Raw genomic sequence first — 15,766 nt, 5'->3', positions numbered from 1 at the left:
CTCGTGGATCCTGGCTTGCTGCTGTGCTTCTGCTAACATCTGCAGCAGTCTTCTCCACTGGGCTTTGAATCCTCCCACATCCTGGATTCAGCAAGGCAAATCTGGATTCTCTCAGTCTTCCGCCACAGTCAAGCCACGCTGAGACCTCGTTCCTCATACCTTGAACCTTGGTGACGTGGAGTCCTTCCACGGTCTTCTCCCATGGTCGTCATGTCTTCACAAAATAGGTGTGTACCATCCCAATCCAGGGACTTTGAGGAATCAGCCAGGCTCACATCATTTAGCGTAACCGAATCTGAGGGGAGGTATCTTGAGGATGGTTACTGGAAACATGGTCGCTTCTACGGTTCCTGGAAGCCTGGCAAGTATCTATTTCCCATCGATTCAGTAAGTCAATCCCTGCCTGGAGTATTTGTCACGCACTCTAATCCAGGCTGTTTAGGAAGAGTTAAATCGCTTGGATATATTCCATAAAGTCTTTCTGGTCGCGAGCGGCAATAAGCCCTTCCACACTCCCATCATGCGGAAAACCCCCAGAATCATGGATCTTGGTACAGGAACTGGAATTTGGGCTATCAACGTTGCAGAAGAGTGAGTACTCGATTTGTTATGCAGGCCCCTTTCCGACGTTCGCTAACAGGCCACAGCTGTCTCTCAGACGCCCAAATTATGGCTGTAGACTTGAACCAGATTCAGCCCGCTCTGTAAGTCTTGAAGGATTCTCAGTCATAAGCCAGAGGCTAACGTGCCCAGAATCCCTGTAGGGGTAATGCCAAAGCAATATGATATCGAAGAACCGACATGGGGTCCGCTATTATCAGACTGCGACTTGATCCATCTGCGGATGATGCTTGGAAGCATTCAGACCGATTTGTGGCCCCAAGTGTATCGCAAAATATTTGAGTATGTGCAACGCTCTCACCGCCGCCAGCTGTTTTAACCCATGTGCAGGCACCTGACTCCGGGACTCGGCCACATGGAACACGTGGAAATCGACTGGACACCCAGATGGGACGACGACGAAAGGCCTTCGAATTCCTCATTTACCCAGTGGGCAGAGTTGTTCCTCACTGGAATGGACCAGTTCAACCGTACCGCAAGAGTGGCACCAGAAGAAACTCGACAAATGCTCGAAGCTACAGGGTTTGTCGACATCAAGCACGAGATTATCCCGGCCTTTGTCTGCCCTTGGTCTCCTGATCGGCGTGAACGAGAGATCGCAAGATGGTTCAACCTCGGTCTAAGTCACAGCCTGGAGTCTCTTAGCTTGATGCCCCTGGTTGAGAAGCATGGCCTGGGGCCTGATGAGGTCCGTGAGCTATGCGCAAGAGTCAAGCGCGAGACCTGTATTCTGCGCTACCACACCTACTGCAACATGTGAGTTATCGATGTTCTTGTACTTCAGAATGGGATATTAACCGCTTCGCAGCCACATGTGGACGGCGAGAAAGCCCGGGCCCCCTCAGTAAGGCCTTGGTCCATTTTGCGGCCCCAAGCTCGTCAGACCCAACGCAAGACATGCTATGCTATGCTATGCTACTCAGTGGGAAAGACGATAACATTAAATGCCAGGCAGATCGTCGCGACACGCTCCGCTCCTGCAATTGTTTACTAGCCCAGGCTCGTCGTTAAAGGGGGCGGACTGAGAATACGATGGCCGCTGCACACAATCACACCCTGGCAGCTCCGAAATGGCACCACGCTTTGTTCCGAGCGCGTCACGGTACCACTCATTTCCCATGTTTGAGGATCCGCCGAGTTTCAAGAGACGCTCTCCCTCAGAACTGGCATCGTGGAATCAATATCTGGCGACAGGGGTCATGATCGGTATCACCAACAGCGACAAGGAAGGGGGGCCCTCATCAAACGACCAGCCATTTTAATGAAGGAACCCCCGTTGATCACGGCGGAAAAGACCTGACCGCCCGGACTCTGCTGACCTGGTCACATCAATCTGTCTGTCAAACGCACTGATGCCGCCGTGCGCGTGCGTGTGCGGGCAAGGGCTTGACGCAGCGTGGCTGGTAGCTGTTAATTTGCCTGCCAAGATCTAATCCGGGGACTCCATAATAGCTCCGCACACCTCGGGACGGCCCTCTCTCGTTTCGGGCCTTCAGCTCCGTCGACAGCGCGGATCGATCGGATGACTTGACCGAACCGCATCGCGCTCCGTGTGATCACGACGTGGTCTTTGCACGCGGCAACCTCTTCGGATCTATTGTGGCGGTCAGGCCTTGCTGAAGGCATTGCCGCCCAGGCTGCCCGCTTCTGCGAAGAAGGTGACACTGGGAACTAAGCGAGGGGTCCGATCGACTTATCGCGAGGGATGGGACCCATTTACCGTGGTCACTGTGCTCACTTCCAGAAGCAGAAGGTGAATGACTTGGTCAAGGCTTTGTCTCGGTGAAAATGGCCTTCTGGAAGCATCTAGGAGGGTCAGGTTTTCATCCTGACAAGCCAAAACTAGGTTGTTTTGCCTGAATTGCGCGATTCCTCTCCCTCATACCACCGCTGTCTCCTTCATCGTTCGCTGGTGCCATTTCATCTGGCTGAGAAGTTTTCTCAGTATCGTCCGGAGCGGATGGCTTTGACCATCTGGGCGGATTTGCCAGCGGCTTGTTTCTCGGACAGGCCTTTTCGGTTTCTAGGCCGACGTGCCTTGGCCAACGCTCTGAAATGTCTTGTCGACGGAATTGTCGACCATGGATATGTGTTTGCTTAGGATATGTGTGTGCCCTGGATATGCTCATGAGGATCGAAGGGAACACTCCCTTGCGCTGAGTGCCTTATGTCGACTTGCACACCAAGCATCAAACAAGGCGGCTGTGGGCTACATTTGAGCTAGTACACCGTCTTGGTGGGCTTGAGCAAAGGAGTCCTCGTTCTACTGATCGGCCAACGGCCAGGGCGACAGTGCCCATATATCTGTATCTGAAATATCATAATGAGAAATACCCAGCAGTATTATACACGTTTCCTAGAGTCTTTTGGGCAAGTTCAGTGATGTTGCGAGCATATCCATTTCACCTAGGCAAAGTTTCCATGAACCGCTCTCCACGTGAACCAGACGCTATATATAAACTTGCATGTGATTTGGATACACTCTTTTGTGTCGCATGTGGATCTTGAGATGAAGTCATGCAAATTTAAAGAGTCGCTGATCAGGACTTCCTCTTGACTGTTGCCATGGACTACGGCGTTGGACTCTGTAGCACGACCTTGTTGAAGGAGTTTTGACAAAGCATCACAACTGCACTATGCTAGCGGAAAGTCATGGGAGCAAGCATATTTTGCCACAGATCTCGAGATAAAGTTCAACACACTGCGGTTAAGAAACTATCATGGATCCTAGGTAACTCTAGTCAAGCCTTCTTCCTCCACGACGCCCAAGCACCACAGGACTTGACAGTTGCAAGACTATTTCGAGCCCCCCCCTCAGACATAAATGAGTTAGTGGAAGATCCCTCTTATAATTTCTGAAGAAAGCATGATTGTCTTGAAACGAACGTTGACGAATCATTGGTCACTCTGTAGAGCCCACAAAGCACATCATTATCCATTATGTAGTTGCGAAATACAAGACTGCAAGATAAAACTAACCAACGTCAATGGGGATGACGCAAGGAATGGGCCAAGTAGAGTGATCTCACACAAAGACACATATATCGCTGGTTGGAAGGTATCCACGGCGGGGGCAACCCGCTGGGTGTTGATTTTGATGTACAGTTCTACAAAAGAAAGGTGCTCACAGAGGACAAACATCGAGGTCCAGTGAGACCGGCGTTCCCTAATCTCCCAGGTTCCAACTCCCCGAATAGATGAGTCTCCAATCAGCCCTTCCCAGGCGTCCTCGGGCCGGGGAAGCCATGTCTATAACCCAGTCGTTCACATTCGTCTTTCTCCCCAGCTCTTCATACATCCCCACAACTCTCGCTACATTACAGGGACACGCTTAGTGGTGCGAAGAGGTCTCGCCGCGGTAGCCAACGAGCTTGAATCGGCCAATGATCTCGCCGACGGTGAAGAAGCCCAGAACCTCGGCAAGGACGACGCCGCCAGCGGCGACCTGAGCAGGGCCGATATTCCGTACCTGCTGAATGACGTTCTGGGAGGACTGGAGAATGCCCCGGGTCTGGATGGTCTTGAGGAGGTTCTGGTAGGTGGTCTGGAAAGTGGCCATGTTGCTGTCGGATGCGCGTTAGCCGGCTGTCCCGCCCAATATTTATTTGCGGGACAATTGAGGGGGCGCCTTACGGAGGGCTCATCTTCTGGCCGTGGAACACAATCTTGCCAACCTCGAGGGCAACCTTGGAGTAGTAAACCACAAAGGGCACTTGTCCTGTTCAATTTGTCAGCATCCAATTGCCCACGCTGCGATTGAATACCGTGGCAGACGTACGCTCAACGAAGCTGATGACCTTGCCCGTTCGCCCGCCGACCTTGTTCAGGGCATTGGCGGCACCCTTGGCGGCACCAGCAATGGCCGGGCCAGCAGCAGATGTGACACGAGACAGACCCTCCTGAGCACGGGCAGCGGTGTTCTTGGTGACCTCGGCAGCCTTCTGGGCAGCGGTGCTCTCGAAGCGTCGGGCGGCGACGCGGAGGGCCGGCGAGCGGAGCATGGGACGGGCGAGCGACGACATGGCGGCGGAGGTGACGATGAGGGATGCGAGAAGCCTCGTGGGATCGGTGTCGGAGCTCCGTGGGGTGATGAGACCTGCGGCGGGTGGTCAATTGATGGAGTCGAGGCTGATCGTAATCGTGGGCGAGGTCGTCTGAGGGAGAAAAAAAGCTCGGGAGAACTCGCTGGGTGGTGGTTGAGCCGAAGGTTATTGGCGCTAAACCGTTTTTGGACTGTGCGGCAGTCCTGGGCGAACGGCAATAACAGCGATGCCTCACTCTTGCCAGATCCGATTGATAGCCGCCGGCTCATGGTCAGGCTGAGGGGACGTGAAATACAACAATCACCATTGTGTTCTTTTTCTTCTTCACAATTTTCAACTACATATAGATTCCGGTGCGCGACTGTTACAGCATTCACGAAATCATCTTCATTCAGCAATTGAAGAACGAGATTTGATTCAATTTTCCATTGTTCTCGTATTTCTATAACCCAAAAAAAGAGAGGCATTCTTCTACGAGCAAGCCCCAAACACACGCCTCAACCTCAAATACATACGCCAAGCACCCCGTTTATAATCATGACTTCGTTGCTTATTCCAAGCTCTGGATCATGACCTTGATCGACCCGCTCTTGGGGTCGGCCGAGGTCTCAAAGGCCTTGAGGGCATCCTCCAGCTTGAAACGGTGGGTGACCAGCTTGGACAGGTCAATCACGCCGCTCTCCACCAGACGAATGGCCCGGGGCCAGGTGTTGCAGTATCGGTACTGCAGCTGAATATCGACCTCGCGCACACTGGCGCGCATGAAGGGGATGTTGATCTCGTTCTTTCCAACACCAATGATGAAGACCTTACCACCGAACTTGACCGACCAGATAGCAGCCGCAATGCTGCTCTCAACACCAGTGCACTCGAGGGCAATGGTGGGCTCAACGCCGCCAAAGGAGTTGACGATGGCCTTGGCGGAATCCTCAGCAGACAGTCTCTCGACCTTGTGGGTGATGACTCGAGGGCAGAGCTCCTTGGCAAACGCCAATCGGCTCTCAGAGATATCAGTGATGACGATGGGTGAAGCACCGGCAGCGGCGGAGCAGAGCAGAGTGATCAAACCGATGGGACCAGCACCGCAGATCAGGACGGGATCTCCCAAGGAAACCTGAGCTCTCTGCATGCCAGCCAGGGCAACGCTGAGGGGCTCGAGCATGGCACCGTTCTCATACGACATGTTTCCAATCTTGTGGCACCAGACGGCAGGGTGGTTGATGTATCGGCGGAGCATGCCGGGGACGGGAGGGGTGGAAAGGAACTGGACAGTCTCGCAACCGTTGTATCGACCAGTGAGGCAAGGCTCGCAGGTACCGCAGGGGATGTTGGGCTCGACGGCGACCCTGTCGCCCACCTTGAGGTTGGTGACGGAGGGGTGCACAGCGACAACCTCGCCAGCGGACTCATGGCCAAGGATGTGGTCACCCTCGACGATCATAGGGCCAATGCAACCAGCATGCCAGAAGTGAACATCGGAGCTATACCCTGGTGAGAAACCAATCCGGGCGAGGCGGGGTCCAGAAGACGAGGATTACTTACCCGCAGATACCAGTGCTTCGAATAGCAACACTGACCTCACCCTGCTTCAGGTCGGCGCCAGACTTGACGCTCTCGGCGCTGGGCTCAGCGGCGTTCACCCAGAGGTCATGGTTGGGGTTGGTGTAGACGCCAATGTTGGGCTTGAGGGTCGTCTTGACGTCCGCAGTCGCGGGGGCATCGACTGCTGAGGGGCTCATGATGGATTTGTGTAGTTCGGGTCTGTCTCGTCTGCGGTTGGACCTGGTGATGCTAGTGTGTCTGGATTCGAGGTTGGAAGCAGAGCAGAGCGCGAGGAGAAGTGATCAACCCAGCCGGACCGGACGAGGCTCAAAGGATCCTTTTAAACATTTCCCCTTTCTACACGGAGAAAAATTTGGGGTCATGCGCGCTGCCATCGGTATATGTTTGGTTGCATGGCAAATCTCGAGTTCCCCACGTCAGGACAACAGACAAGGGCCTCTTGAGATCCAGCGCGCCAGTCTGCTCCCACGCCTTCCCACTCGGTGGTACTCTGTGGGGTTTACCTCGATATGGATGGGGGCATGATTCGGAGGCTGTACCACAGTCTGCATCTCGACTCCCGCACCAATCACAACGACCGGCCCGGGGAAACCCCAGGACGCCATGCCACCGCGCCGGACTAATAAGCGACTGTTGGTTAATATTGAGTCGCGGTTGAATTGGTTTCACGGCTTTTTACCGGTTTACGAGTAAGGTCTTCTGGGGCACATGCTCGGCCCTGGCTGTTGGGTCGCTGAAGTAGAAACAAGACGAACGCTTGCTCTGAGGGACCCCGGCAGCTACAGCTACCTACCTAGCTAGACCTAGGTAGGTAGCTCTAGTGACCTCTGCTGGCCACTGCCGCGATGCTTCCCCTCCCTAGGCAGGTCGACAGGTTGCCACCGAGGCCACCGGCAGCTCTCCGGAGCTGGCTTACATGCACGACTGCACCACTCTGATTCTACCGAGGAAACTAAGGTGGTGTCGGCGCGATCGGGACGGCTCTTGACTGGTACGGCTAACGCATTGGAGCCGCGATGCGTGGCCGGCAGCGGGTCCTAACTCTACATCCGAATTATCATCTTGAACCTTCCTTTGTGTCGAATGGACGGATATGGTAGCCTGGACCGCATGGGACCGTTGGAGGCTCCTGGATCGCCAGCCGGGCCAATCGCCGCCCGTCAACCGGTATCAACTGTTTGGAAATGGAGGTTGACGGATCCGATAACTCGGCGACCGCCGGTCTTGTGGTCTCGGGGAGCCAGGTTCTTGTGGGGGATAGGCTCGCGTGTTACGGCATGTGGGCTCTGAGCCTGGGGCCCCGTAACGTTGACATGGATGGTTACGGATTATTATCTGCTGAAATATCTGCGGATCCTATTTCTACGATTCGAGGTCATAAGAACACTCGAAAGTTTCATCTGGTCAGCTGCCAAACCGCCCTGGCAATCCAATCCCATCCGGTCGCGAACCGGTCCTCAACCTCGACGACTTGCCGGTCTCGGGAGAGTTAAAGGCCGCCGTTGCTGGGCTGAGCTGCTCTCATTGTCTCAACTCCTGCGCCTGCATCGCCATTCTCGTGTCACCATCAAAAGCAATGCGACAACCTTGAACCGGTCATCCTTTGTTCTGGACGCAGCCTCTCAATTCGTGCACCTGGGCAGTGGCGGTGACGAATTGCCCATCAATCAATCCTCTGAGCGAAGCGAGAATCCGGTCTCTCCACGTTGGTTTCGGTGAACACGACATGTGCACACGGTGAGGGTTCTGTTGCGTGTGCATCACATGTTCCCCGTCCAATCCATGGCCAGCAAGGACTGACCATGGCCTGCGTGGGGTTGGTTCAGCGTTATCGACGAAACTGACACCTCGAGACCTGCGACGGCAAAATTCCGAGCCCGAGGGTGTTAGGGAAACCTCTGAGAGTGCTTGGATTTCATGCGTGGCTGTTGCAATACAAATCATGACATGTTGACAAATTCTGCTGCAGGGGGGTTGCGAGATGGACGAGACTAGTGGGCTGACAAGTGTCGACTGGGACGGTATATTTCTGGATGGGAAAATACTTACTGGGCACGAGATTCCCGTTTCTCTCGTCACAGGGCCCTTCTGTGTTACAGGGCCCCTATTTTCCGAGTGGAAGATGATGTTATGGCAATGATAACAGTGTTGATGCCCGAACGGGAAGCAATATGGACACGTGGGACAACAACAGCCCTTGGCCTGCAGCAACTCTCTACTTCCTATGCCGGAAAAGAAGACGAGAAATGCCAGCATCTCTTGGGGCTGAGGGGGCGAATTGCATTGCACGACTTGGTTGTTGAGGCGGCGAGATGCCTTGGCAGTCCAAACCTGCAGGACTCGAGACCACAGCGGCAGATGCAGAGGGGTGGTTGAGGAGACAACATGCTATTGGTCATCCCCGCAGCATGTTATCCGAACTTGGCGTTACCTTGACATCTCGATAGTCTTTCTGGAACCGACAATTTGCCAGTTGACAACGCTGCTTTACTCTGAGGACACCAATGGCAGAGACAATCGACCCATGGACGAAACCGGCATTTGACATCTACTGAACAGAGAGGCAGCAACCTACGCACAGCCTCGTATCTGATAGTCAGTGTCAAATACATGCAGAATATTCGTTTCCTATCTCACCTTCATCCCCAGGATCCAAAGGAGGGCATGTTGAGGGGGCGGTTACGCAGTGTGAGATAGGCAAAACAGTTTCTCTTTCGATCTTTCAAGGCAGCGGCAAGCGGCATCTCAAAGCAGGACGAGCCTGCTATGTGTTTCAGTCCCAACAACTTAGGCGCAAGGAAATAACCATCCCCGAAACGTGTGCCGCCAGTCTCGTGGAGATGATGTCTTGGAGCTGGAGCGCATGCTATTGGCCCCTACATTCCAGCTCTAGCTCGAAACCTATGCAAAAACGCCGTCAACGGGTAGCGGCACCCTGTTGCTAAGCGCGAGCCGCCACGTTCCTGAAGATTGGGTCACATTCCAATCTCTTTATCTGGTCTAGGTGACTTGCGGGTGACGGAAGCCACTGCACTCAGGGGGAAAAGTCAGACATCATGGCGACTATCAATCAGGACAGCCGTTATGTCCGTCTCCCTGGTGGACAGGTCCATTGTGTGTGAACCCATTGATCGACCTCACGAAAACGGAACTGCCACACCTTTTCCATGAGAACAGAAGGCTCGTCGGAACCGAAGGATTAACATCGGATTAACATCGCACAAGGCAGCAGTGGACAGAACCCCTCACTTACCAGCCCTCGAACATGGATCCAGCTACGCTAACTGCCAAGGTGGGTGCAGTAGGGTTTGCACCAAGTGGGATTCCCAGGTTTCCCATTCACAGCTGAAAGGTTTCACTGACCATAATCTGTGAATCAATACGAGGGGCGCCGGTGCGACAATGGCATGCAAGATCCAAGACCGAGGGCTCGGCATTGACAAAGAACAATGGGCAATGTCGTGAGGCGCGTGTCGGATTCTATTCAAGAGAATCCAACCACGAAAATGAATTTCTGTCGAGGATCCTATCGACTGACATACAGGTTGCTCTAAATTCCACAAATCGGTTCTCACCGCCGCGAGTGTCGGCCGACACTAGCACCGTCAAAGCGGGCCGGGCGAGTCGTGATGCGGGTACAGTATTTCCAACTGCGATCGACCGACTCCCCAAAGTCTGATACACGTTGATAGTGGTTGCTTCCGGAACTGGACATGCTTGATGCCCTGTCTATCACAATCTGGTTGATCATACAACCAAGAGCACCCCTGTCGATGCTGATTGATGAAGGAACTGACCCCACCAAGCCAGGGCCTCCATCTCAAACTGATATGAAGGGATCAATTCGAGGGATGTGTTGGATAGATAGTGTGGAAAATTGGATTGGTTTCGTTTTAATTGTCGATCTCGTCTCGCTTTTGGTTCCGAAACCTCGTCAGGTGGTCTGCACTTTTCTAACTCGTGGAATATTTCCAGCGCAGCAGAGTAAAGGAAATTTGGTCGGGTATGCATTTCAGTTCAGTTGTTCGTAACGTCGTAAATCTTGGTCTGATGGGTAGATGGTCGTATGTCCTAGCCGACAGATACGACTACGTCGCCCTTGCAGACGCCGTAAGAGCAGCACTCCGAGGCATCCATGTCGCCCTTGAGGATAGCGTCGACCTTGGCCTAGGTGAACCATGTTAGATACGCTAAGGCATCGACAGAGATAGTAGAACTTACGTCGGGGCATGGGCCATTTGGCGAGATGGAAGATATCGGCAGGGCCGATGCAGAGAGGACAGCAGAAGCCGCCACGAGGAGGAGAGACCAATTCATGATGCTGAGGTGTTGAGGTTGAGGTTTTTGTGAAGGCGGTTGAGGTGGTTTCTTAGATGGTGTTCTCGAACAAACGGAAACGAACGTGCCGAGAGAAAGACAGACAGAAACGAGAGGCAGGGAGGAACCCGAAGCGCACGACGAAGTCTAGAGAGAAAAGAGGCGAAGGGTAAGCGGAGCGAGGATTGGGAGGGTGTTGAGGAGATTTATACAGAGGAGGAGTTGAGCCCAGGGTGGTTTTGATTTCGAGGGAGCTCGCAGGGAAGATGGGCTCCTTCCTCCGGGAAGCGGCAGATGCAAACGGACCTCCCCTGCCGTGGGACGGGAAAGGCGGAACTGGCAGGCACTGCTTTGCAAACAGAATCGAGGGAGGTACCTGCCTACCTCGATATAGATCTTGGCATCTGTCACCCCTTGACTTGACCAGCAATTTTCCCCTCTTACACCAGCTGGACTCTCTTCAAGATCCATTCCACGATGCACACTAACGTGGGTTTTCTGCTGGGATGGCACCTTTGTCACTGCCTAAAAGCGGTCCCACTGCGTCATATTCCCGGGGTCGAGCAGGAACATGCCGAATTCGACGACCCACGGGCCCAACTTCATGTTGTCGTCGTGTAATCAAATACGAGCCTCGGGGAAGATACTCGAGTCGAGACTGTGTGTGCGTTGGCATGACATTCTAGACTGGACTACACAGCACAGGCTTCCTGAGACAGTGAGCAGCCTCTGTCCTCAGATCGGCCAGCAACTGCCGGGAGCGCCTTGGCTCTCGCGCGCAACAAGACGGGCGTTCCAGCGTCGACCTTGCAGGGCAGGAAACAAATGTCCCAGAGAGGAATGGCCAAGACAGCAGGAGCAATATTCTCGGCGTCGCCAGGTAAGCAGCTCCATCTGTTGCTCTTCAAGTCAGCCCTATGCGCCATCTGGTTAATTGCAGTACCAGGCCGGTGCTCTCTGGCTGCGCCGCTGTGGAGAATAGGCGCTCGTTTACTATCTGCATCAATCCTTGCTTGTCAAGACTCGAAAAGTTCAGACGAAATGCATGCCTCGACCGACGTCTGATGCGCTGACAAACATGACCGACTTTTCTTTCGCCTCTATCACGATGCCAAGAGTCGAGCACACACGCTATCAATACGAGTTGCAACTCCCCATAACACCCAACCAACAGATGCAAGTCTCGAAAGACCCGCCGTCTAAACAAGTTTGGCGCTGCGGAAACCGTCCGACGAAACCGTCCAACCGTTGCAGAGCCTAAAGCAAGGGACGATGCAAGATGGCATGCAACGTCAGACGCTAATGCCAAAAGTCACTCTTGACTTTCTCAGCTCTTCCCACGAAACTGCATGGCTTACCCGAAGCCTAGACGCTTGCAAGGATCGGGGGTGACAGCGAAGGACTCTTGTCCTTGAAGGTTTTGCCGGCCACTTCCTCTTACAGAAGAAACAAAGTGCAAGGCGCAGCCGAGCTGACATTGGGTTTCATTAAATCCCATGGCAAATCATACAGCAGTAAGCACTGAGAATGGACCTGGATATCTCTCATCAAAGCCAAAAAGAACCCCAGAACGCCTTGCCCTACTTGATCAAAACCTACCAGGACCACACCTCAGCCCCCACACCTCCAACCACAAACCTCAGCTTGCCCTGGTTCCTGTCAGCAGCATCAGCATCGCTGCCAGGTCCGTCTATTACAGCGATGTCCCCTGGGTCAGCTACGCCGCTGTATTCATCGGCTAGCAGCTGTGTCTTGTCTTGCTGTATCCTCCAAATCTTGATCCTTTGGTCGTTGCTCACGGTGGCTCCGAATGTCTCTCCCCCACGGCGCACTAGCACCAAGCCGTTGATGGCTGCTGCATGTGCTTTGCGCACTATACCACGGCTCGAGACAGTGTACCTGCGGTTTCCTGCCTCTTGAGATAGAGGTGTGATGGTTGTAATACCGAGTGCATTGTCATCTCCACCTGTCAGCACTTGGAAGCCTTCAGATGTCGGTTGAAGATCCAGGCTCTTGATGCTGCTTTGGTGCAACGGGGCAATATGCACCAAAACATGGCTCGAGGTTTCATTGTCGTCAAAGCTCGCTTCCCAGGTCGCCAAATGTCCGTCTGTGGAGGCTGTGAGAGCCGAGAGTCCGTTCTCGTCCACCCCGAGATGGCGCACCTGGGTGAGACAAGCTCCCGTGTATGACATGCGAGCTAGGAGCTTGAAGCCATGGCCAGGGGTGTATCGATACGTTTTCAGGGTCGAGTTGGACATGGCCAAAGTGATGATGATGCTCTTCTGACCGTCGACCTTGCAAGCATCGAAATCTACGATTCGAAGGTCGCCAGCCGGGCTTTTGTCGTCCAAGCCTGCTTCACACAAAACACCAAGGCCCTGGTAGCGCGAGTCAAGTCTTCGAACTGACCATATGAAGAATTCCTCGTAGCCTGCACTGCTAAGGAGGTATTCGTCTCCGAGCCATTGGGTCTTCTGGAGGCCGGAGATGTGCAACTTGGCGGAAGCAAGGCATCGCAGCCCCTTGTTAGCGGGTTGCCCTTGCTTACCCTCCTCGTAACCCCAGACACGGACTGTGGTGTCTTCAGCACCAGTTGCGATATACCGACCACTGGAACTCAGTGCCCGGATCTCTCTGCCGTGTGTTCCTTGCCGAAGAGGTCGATGAATGGAACTATGCTGAGAGTAGACACAGAGCTTGGACGTCTTTGTGAAACCGAAGCGGATACGGTTGTAGTCTGCGGGATCATGTGCGAGGGTAAATGTCCGGTGAGATCCTCCACAATCAACTGCAGCGATCTCTTCCCTTCTCGTCTCGTTCCAGACAACAAAGTTCTTGCTCTTGAAACCAAACAGAACCAGCTCAGGGGAAGCATCTGGCGTGAACCATCCACCCTCGATGATGGACGCAAAAGGGGGAGCGACCTCATGCTGCAGATGAAGTCGTACCTCGCTCCCGAGGTCTTCAACCTCATATATCCTGTACTTGGTGTCTCTGCTTGTGGCTAGGAAATAAAACGGAGCGCCTTCGCCTGTGGTAGGAAGGGGCACCAGAGCCGTGATGGCATCAGAGCTGTTGAACCTAAAGTTCAGAACAGGTCGATACTCCTTTTCAGTCTGCCTCAAAAGTGACAAGAAACCATGGCGCGAACCGATGGCGATCAAGTCTTTCTTCACCCTGGCGGCAGACATTGCCACAAACCGCTTATCCATGCCACGGATATCTGCCGTTTCGAGGACGGCTCCTGTGCGCCAGTCAACAGACAGGTACTGAGCATCGGCTGTTCCATGGAGGTGCACAATGAGTTCCATAGGTCCCTCAGATGGTTCAGCGAGCAGCGAGATGTTGAAGACCTTGCCAGGCACAGTCCCAATGTGTGTCACGCCTTGATCTTGGCGGTAGTGGTAAAGGCTACCATTGGTTGTGCCTAGGATGACTGCGTCGTCTCCAATGGTTTTCATGGTGTAGCACGATTGGAGATCAGCAATAACCTCGTTCTCTATGTCGACTTCTATCCAGTTCAAGTTGGAGCGGAAAGTACCAAGGATAAGACGACCCCAGCTGGAAGTAGCCAAGACTTTGTCCTCGGAGAGAAAGGTATAGCGGCTGAAGATTTCACGGCCACGAACGTGCTGGATAGTGCGGAGGTTAGGGAGTTGATCCAAGACTTGTTGGAACTCGAGGGAAGTGAGATTATTGGTGGGTGCGGTGCCAGCCTGAGAGCTTGACGGAATGGTTTGTGTGATGAGTGAAATCTTGCTGTCAGCGCCTCCAGTTGCAATGATGGTCTGATTGTCACGACGTATTACAGCGTGTGACCAGAGATGCTTGCCGTCGTGCACAGCAAACGTCTCCTTATGCTTCAAGGAACCAGACATTCCCTTGGGAGAGACGGCAAGATTCAGCTGCCACCTCTGGGCTGTCGAGTCCTCTCCGAAAGAGTAAATGGTGACTGGGCTCTGTGGCAAAAGGTCGCCCTCTGCCAGCTCAGCAAACTTGACGCCCCAGATTCTCGAAGCATGTCCCATGATGGTCGCTATGGGCCGCAGGGCTTCAGCGTCCTGACTAGAACCATCATGTCCGTTTGGTGTTGATCCAAATCCCGTCTCTCGAGGTGCTGCAAAATCGAGCTGCTTTCGGTCTGATGTGCCATGCTGCTTGGTAATATCCCAAACCCTAACGGTACGGTCGTCGCTGCAACTAACGAGTAGTCTTATGGCTGATCCATCCTGGCAGACAAGCTCATCTGAGATGTTGAGGCCAAAGAGGGAACCTTCGTGGCCACTCAAAGTGGCGAGCATCTCAGATCGTCCATCTGCGAGATGGCACTTCCAGACGACAATCTCGCCAAAGACGGTGCCCCCTGCGAAGAGCACGGAGTCTTGGTCGATCCACTTCAAGCTCGCGGCGTAGAGAATAGGTCGTGAGGGTGAGACGACAGCTCCAACTATAGGGACATTGTCTTCGTCCAGACCGAGGTGGACAACTTCGTTGTGGGCTGTTGCGAGCACAACAGAGGAGTCATGGTAAGGCGAGGGGGAGACATCATATATCCAATCTGGTGCGGTAGTCTTCTTGACAACCACATCCTCAACGTTGGCTCCCTCGCCAAGAAGAGCTTCGATATGGGATACCACGGCAACCTGCGCAGAACCCCAAACCAAGACTCGTCCACCAGTCAGTGGGCGTATGCCGTGGATGGGTTGCGCCGAGAAGATGCGGACGCTGGCCACGCGGACAACATTCCCAAGTTTGAGATCGTAGAGGGTCAGGTGAGTATCCTCGCCGGCGAGGAGATAGTCTGCGCCGCGGTAGAATGCGAGCGCTGTGATGGGGCCCTGGAAGAATTCCCGGGTGAGACGTGACTATATTTATTCAACTTGTGTGAGTTTGTTATTTGGTCCTATGTCGGCCCATGATGGCGGGGGAGGGGCAGATTTTTGTACTCACCTCTGGCATGGCCAGAAAGAGAAATAGGACAGCAAGATGTGAAAGAAACTACCAATATGCCCTCTGTAGTTGTATCATGAGCGATCTGACAGTTGATACAATTCTGAACGTTTAGGGAGAGATGTCAGCAGTGAGGGAGGGATAATATGCAGGTGAGGTGTGTTTGCCTGGGGTTTTTTTGTGAGTGGGTTTTGAACTCGGCCATGAGAGAAATTTTTTGAGCCATGACATTTGGTCTAAATGACCCATATCACGGACTCTAACTTGTA

General features: G+C 53.6%; 4 protein-coding genes across 4 annotated transcripts; 1 reads left to right on the top strand and 3 right to left on the bottom strand.

Moving 5' to 3' along the window:
• Positions 1-201: 201 nt before the first annotated feature.
• NECHADRAFT_90349 (uncharacterized protein) lies at positions 202-1,381 on the top strand (the record flags this gene model as incomplete). The annotated part of the gene is made up of 6 exons (XM_003054457.1): positions 202-227; positions 285-387; positions 443-591; positions 648-704; positions 952-1,309; positions 1,343-1,381. The coding sequence occupies 6 exons, from the start codon at positions 202-204 to the stop codon at positions 1,379-1,381; spliced, it is 732 nt and encodes a 243-aa protein (XP_003054503.1).
• A 2,315-nt stretch (positions 1,382-3,696) lies between these two features.
• NECHADRAFT_102391 (uncharacterized protein) lies at positions 3,697-4,756 on the bottom strand. Its single transcript, XM_003053753.1, has 3 exons — positions 4,400-4,756; positions 4,255-4,339; positions 3,697-4,184 (listed from the first exon to the last, which is right to left on the bottom strand). Exons 1-3 carry the CDS (start codon positions 4,641-4,643, stop codon positions 3,953-3,955), a joined length of 561 nt encoding a protein of 186 aa, XP_003053799.1. The 5' UTR covers positions 4,644-4,756; the 3' UTR covers positions 3,697-3,952.
• Positions 4,757-5,084: 328 nt separating this feature from the next.
• On the bottom strand, positions 5,085-6,403 carry NECHADRAFT_57605 (uncharacterized protein; the record flags this gene model as incomplete). The annotated part of the gene is made up of 2 exons (XM_003053752.1): positions 5,085-6,145; positions 6,207-6,403. The coding sequence occupies 2 exons, from the start codon at positions 6,401-6,403 to the stop codon at positions 5,215-5,217; spliced, it is 1,128 nt and encodes a 375-aa protein (XP_003053798.1). The 3' UTR covers positions 5,085-5,214.
• A 5,736-nt stretch (positions 6,404-12,139) lies between these two features.
• NECHADRAFT_75293 (uncharacterized protein) lies at positions 12,140-15,506 on the bottom strand (the record flags this gene model as incomplete). Its single annotated transcript, XM_003053751.1, has 2 exons — positions 12,140-15,412; positions 15,498-15,506. 2 exons carry the CDS (start codon positions 15,504-15,506, stop codon positions 12,140-12,142), a joined length of 3,282 nt encoding a protein of 1,093 aa, XP_003053797.1.
• Between the last annotated feature and the right edge of the window lie 260 nt (positions 15,507-15,766).

Source organism: Fusarium vanettenii (assembly GCF_000151355.1).
Source record: "Fusarium vanettenii 77-13-4 chromosome 1 genomic scaffold NECHAsca_1_chr1_3_0, whole genome shotgun sequence".
Classification (NCBI taxonomy): Eukaryota; Fungi; Ascomycota; class Sordariomycetes; order Hypocreales; family Nectriaceae; genus Fusarium; species Fusarium vanettenii.
Note: the sequence above shows the minus strand (reverse complement) of the source record. Positions and strands in the feature narration are given on the sequence as shown.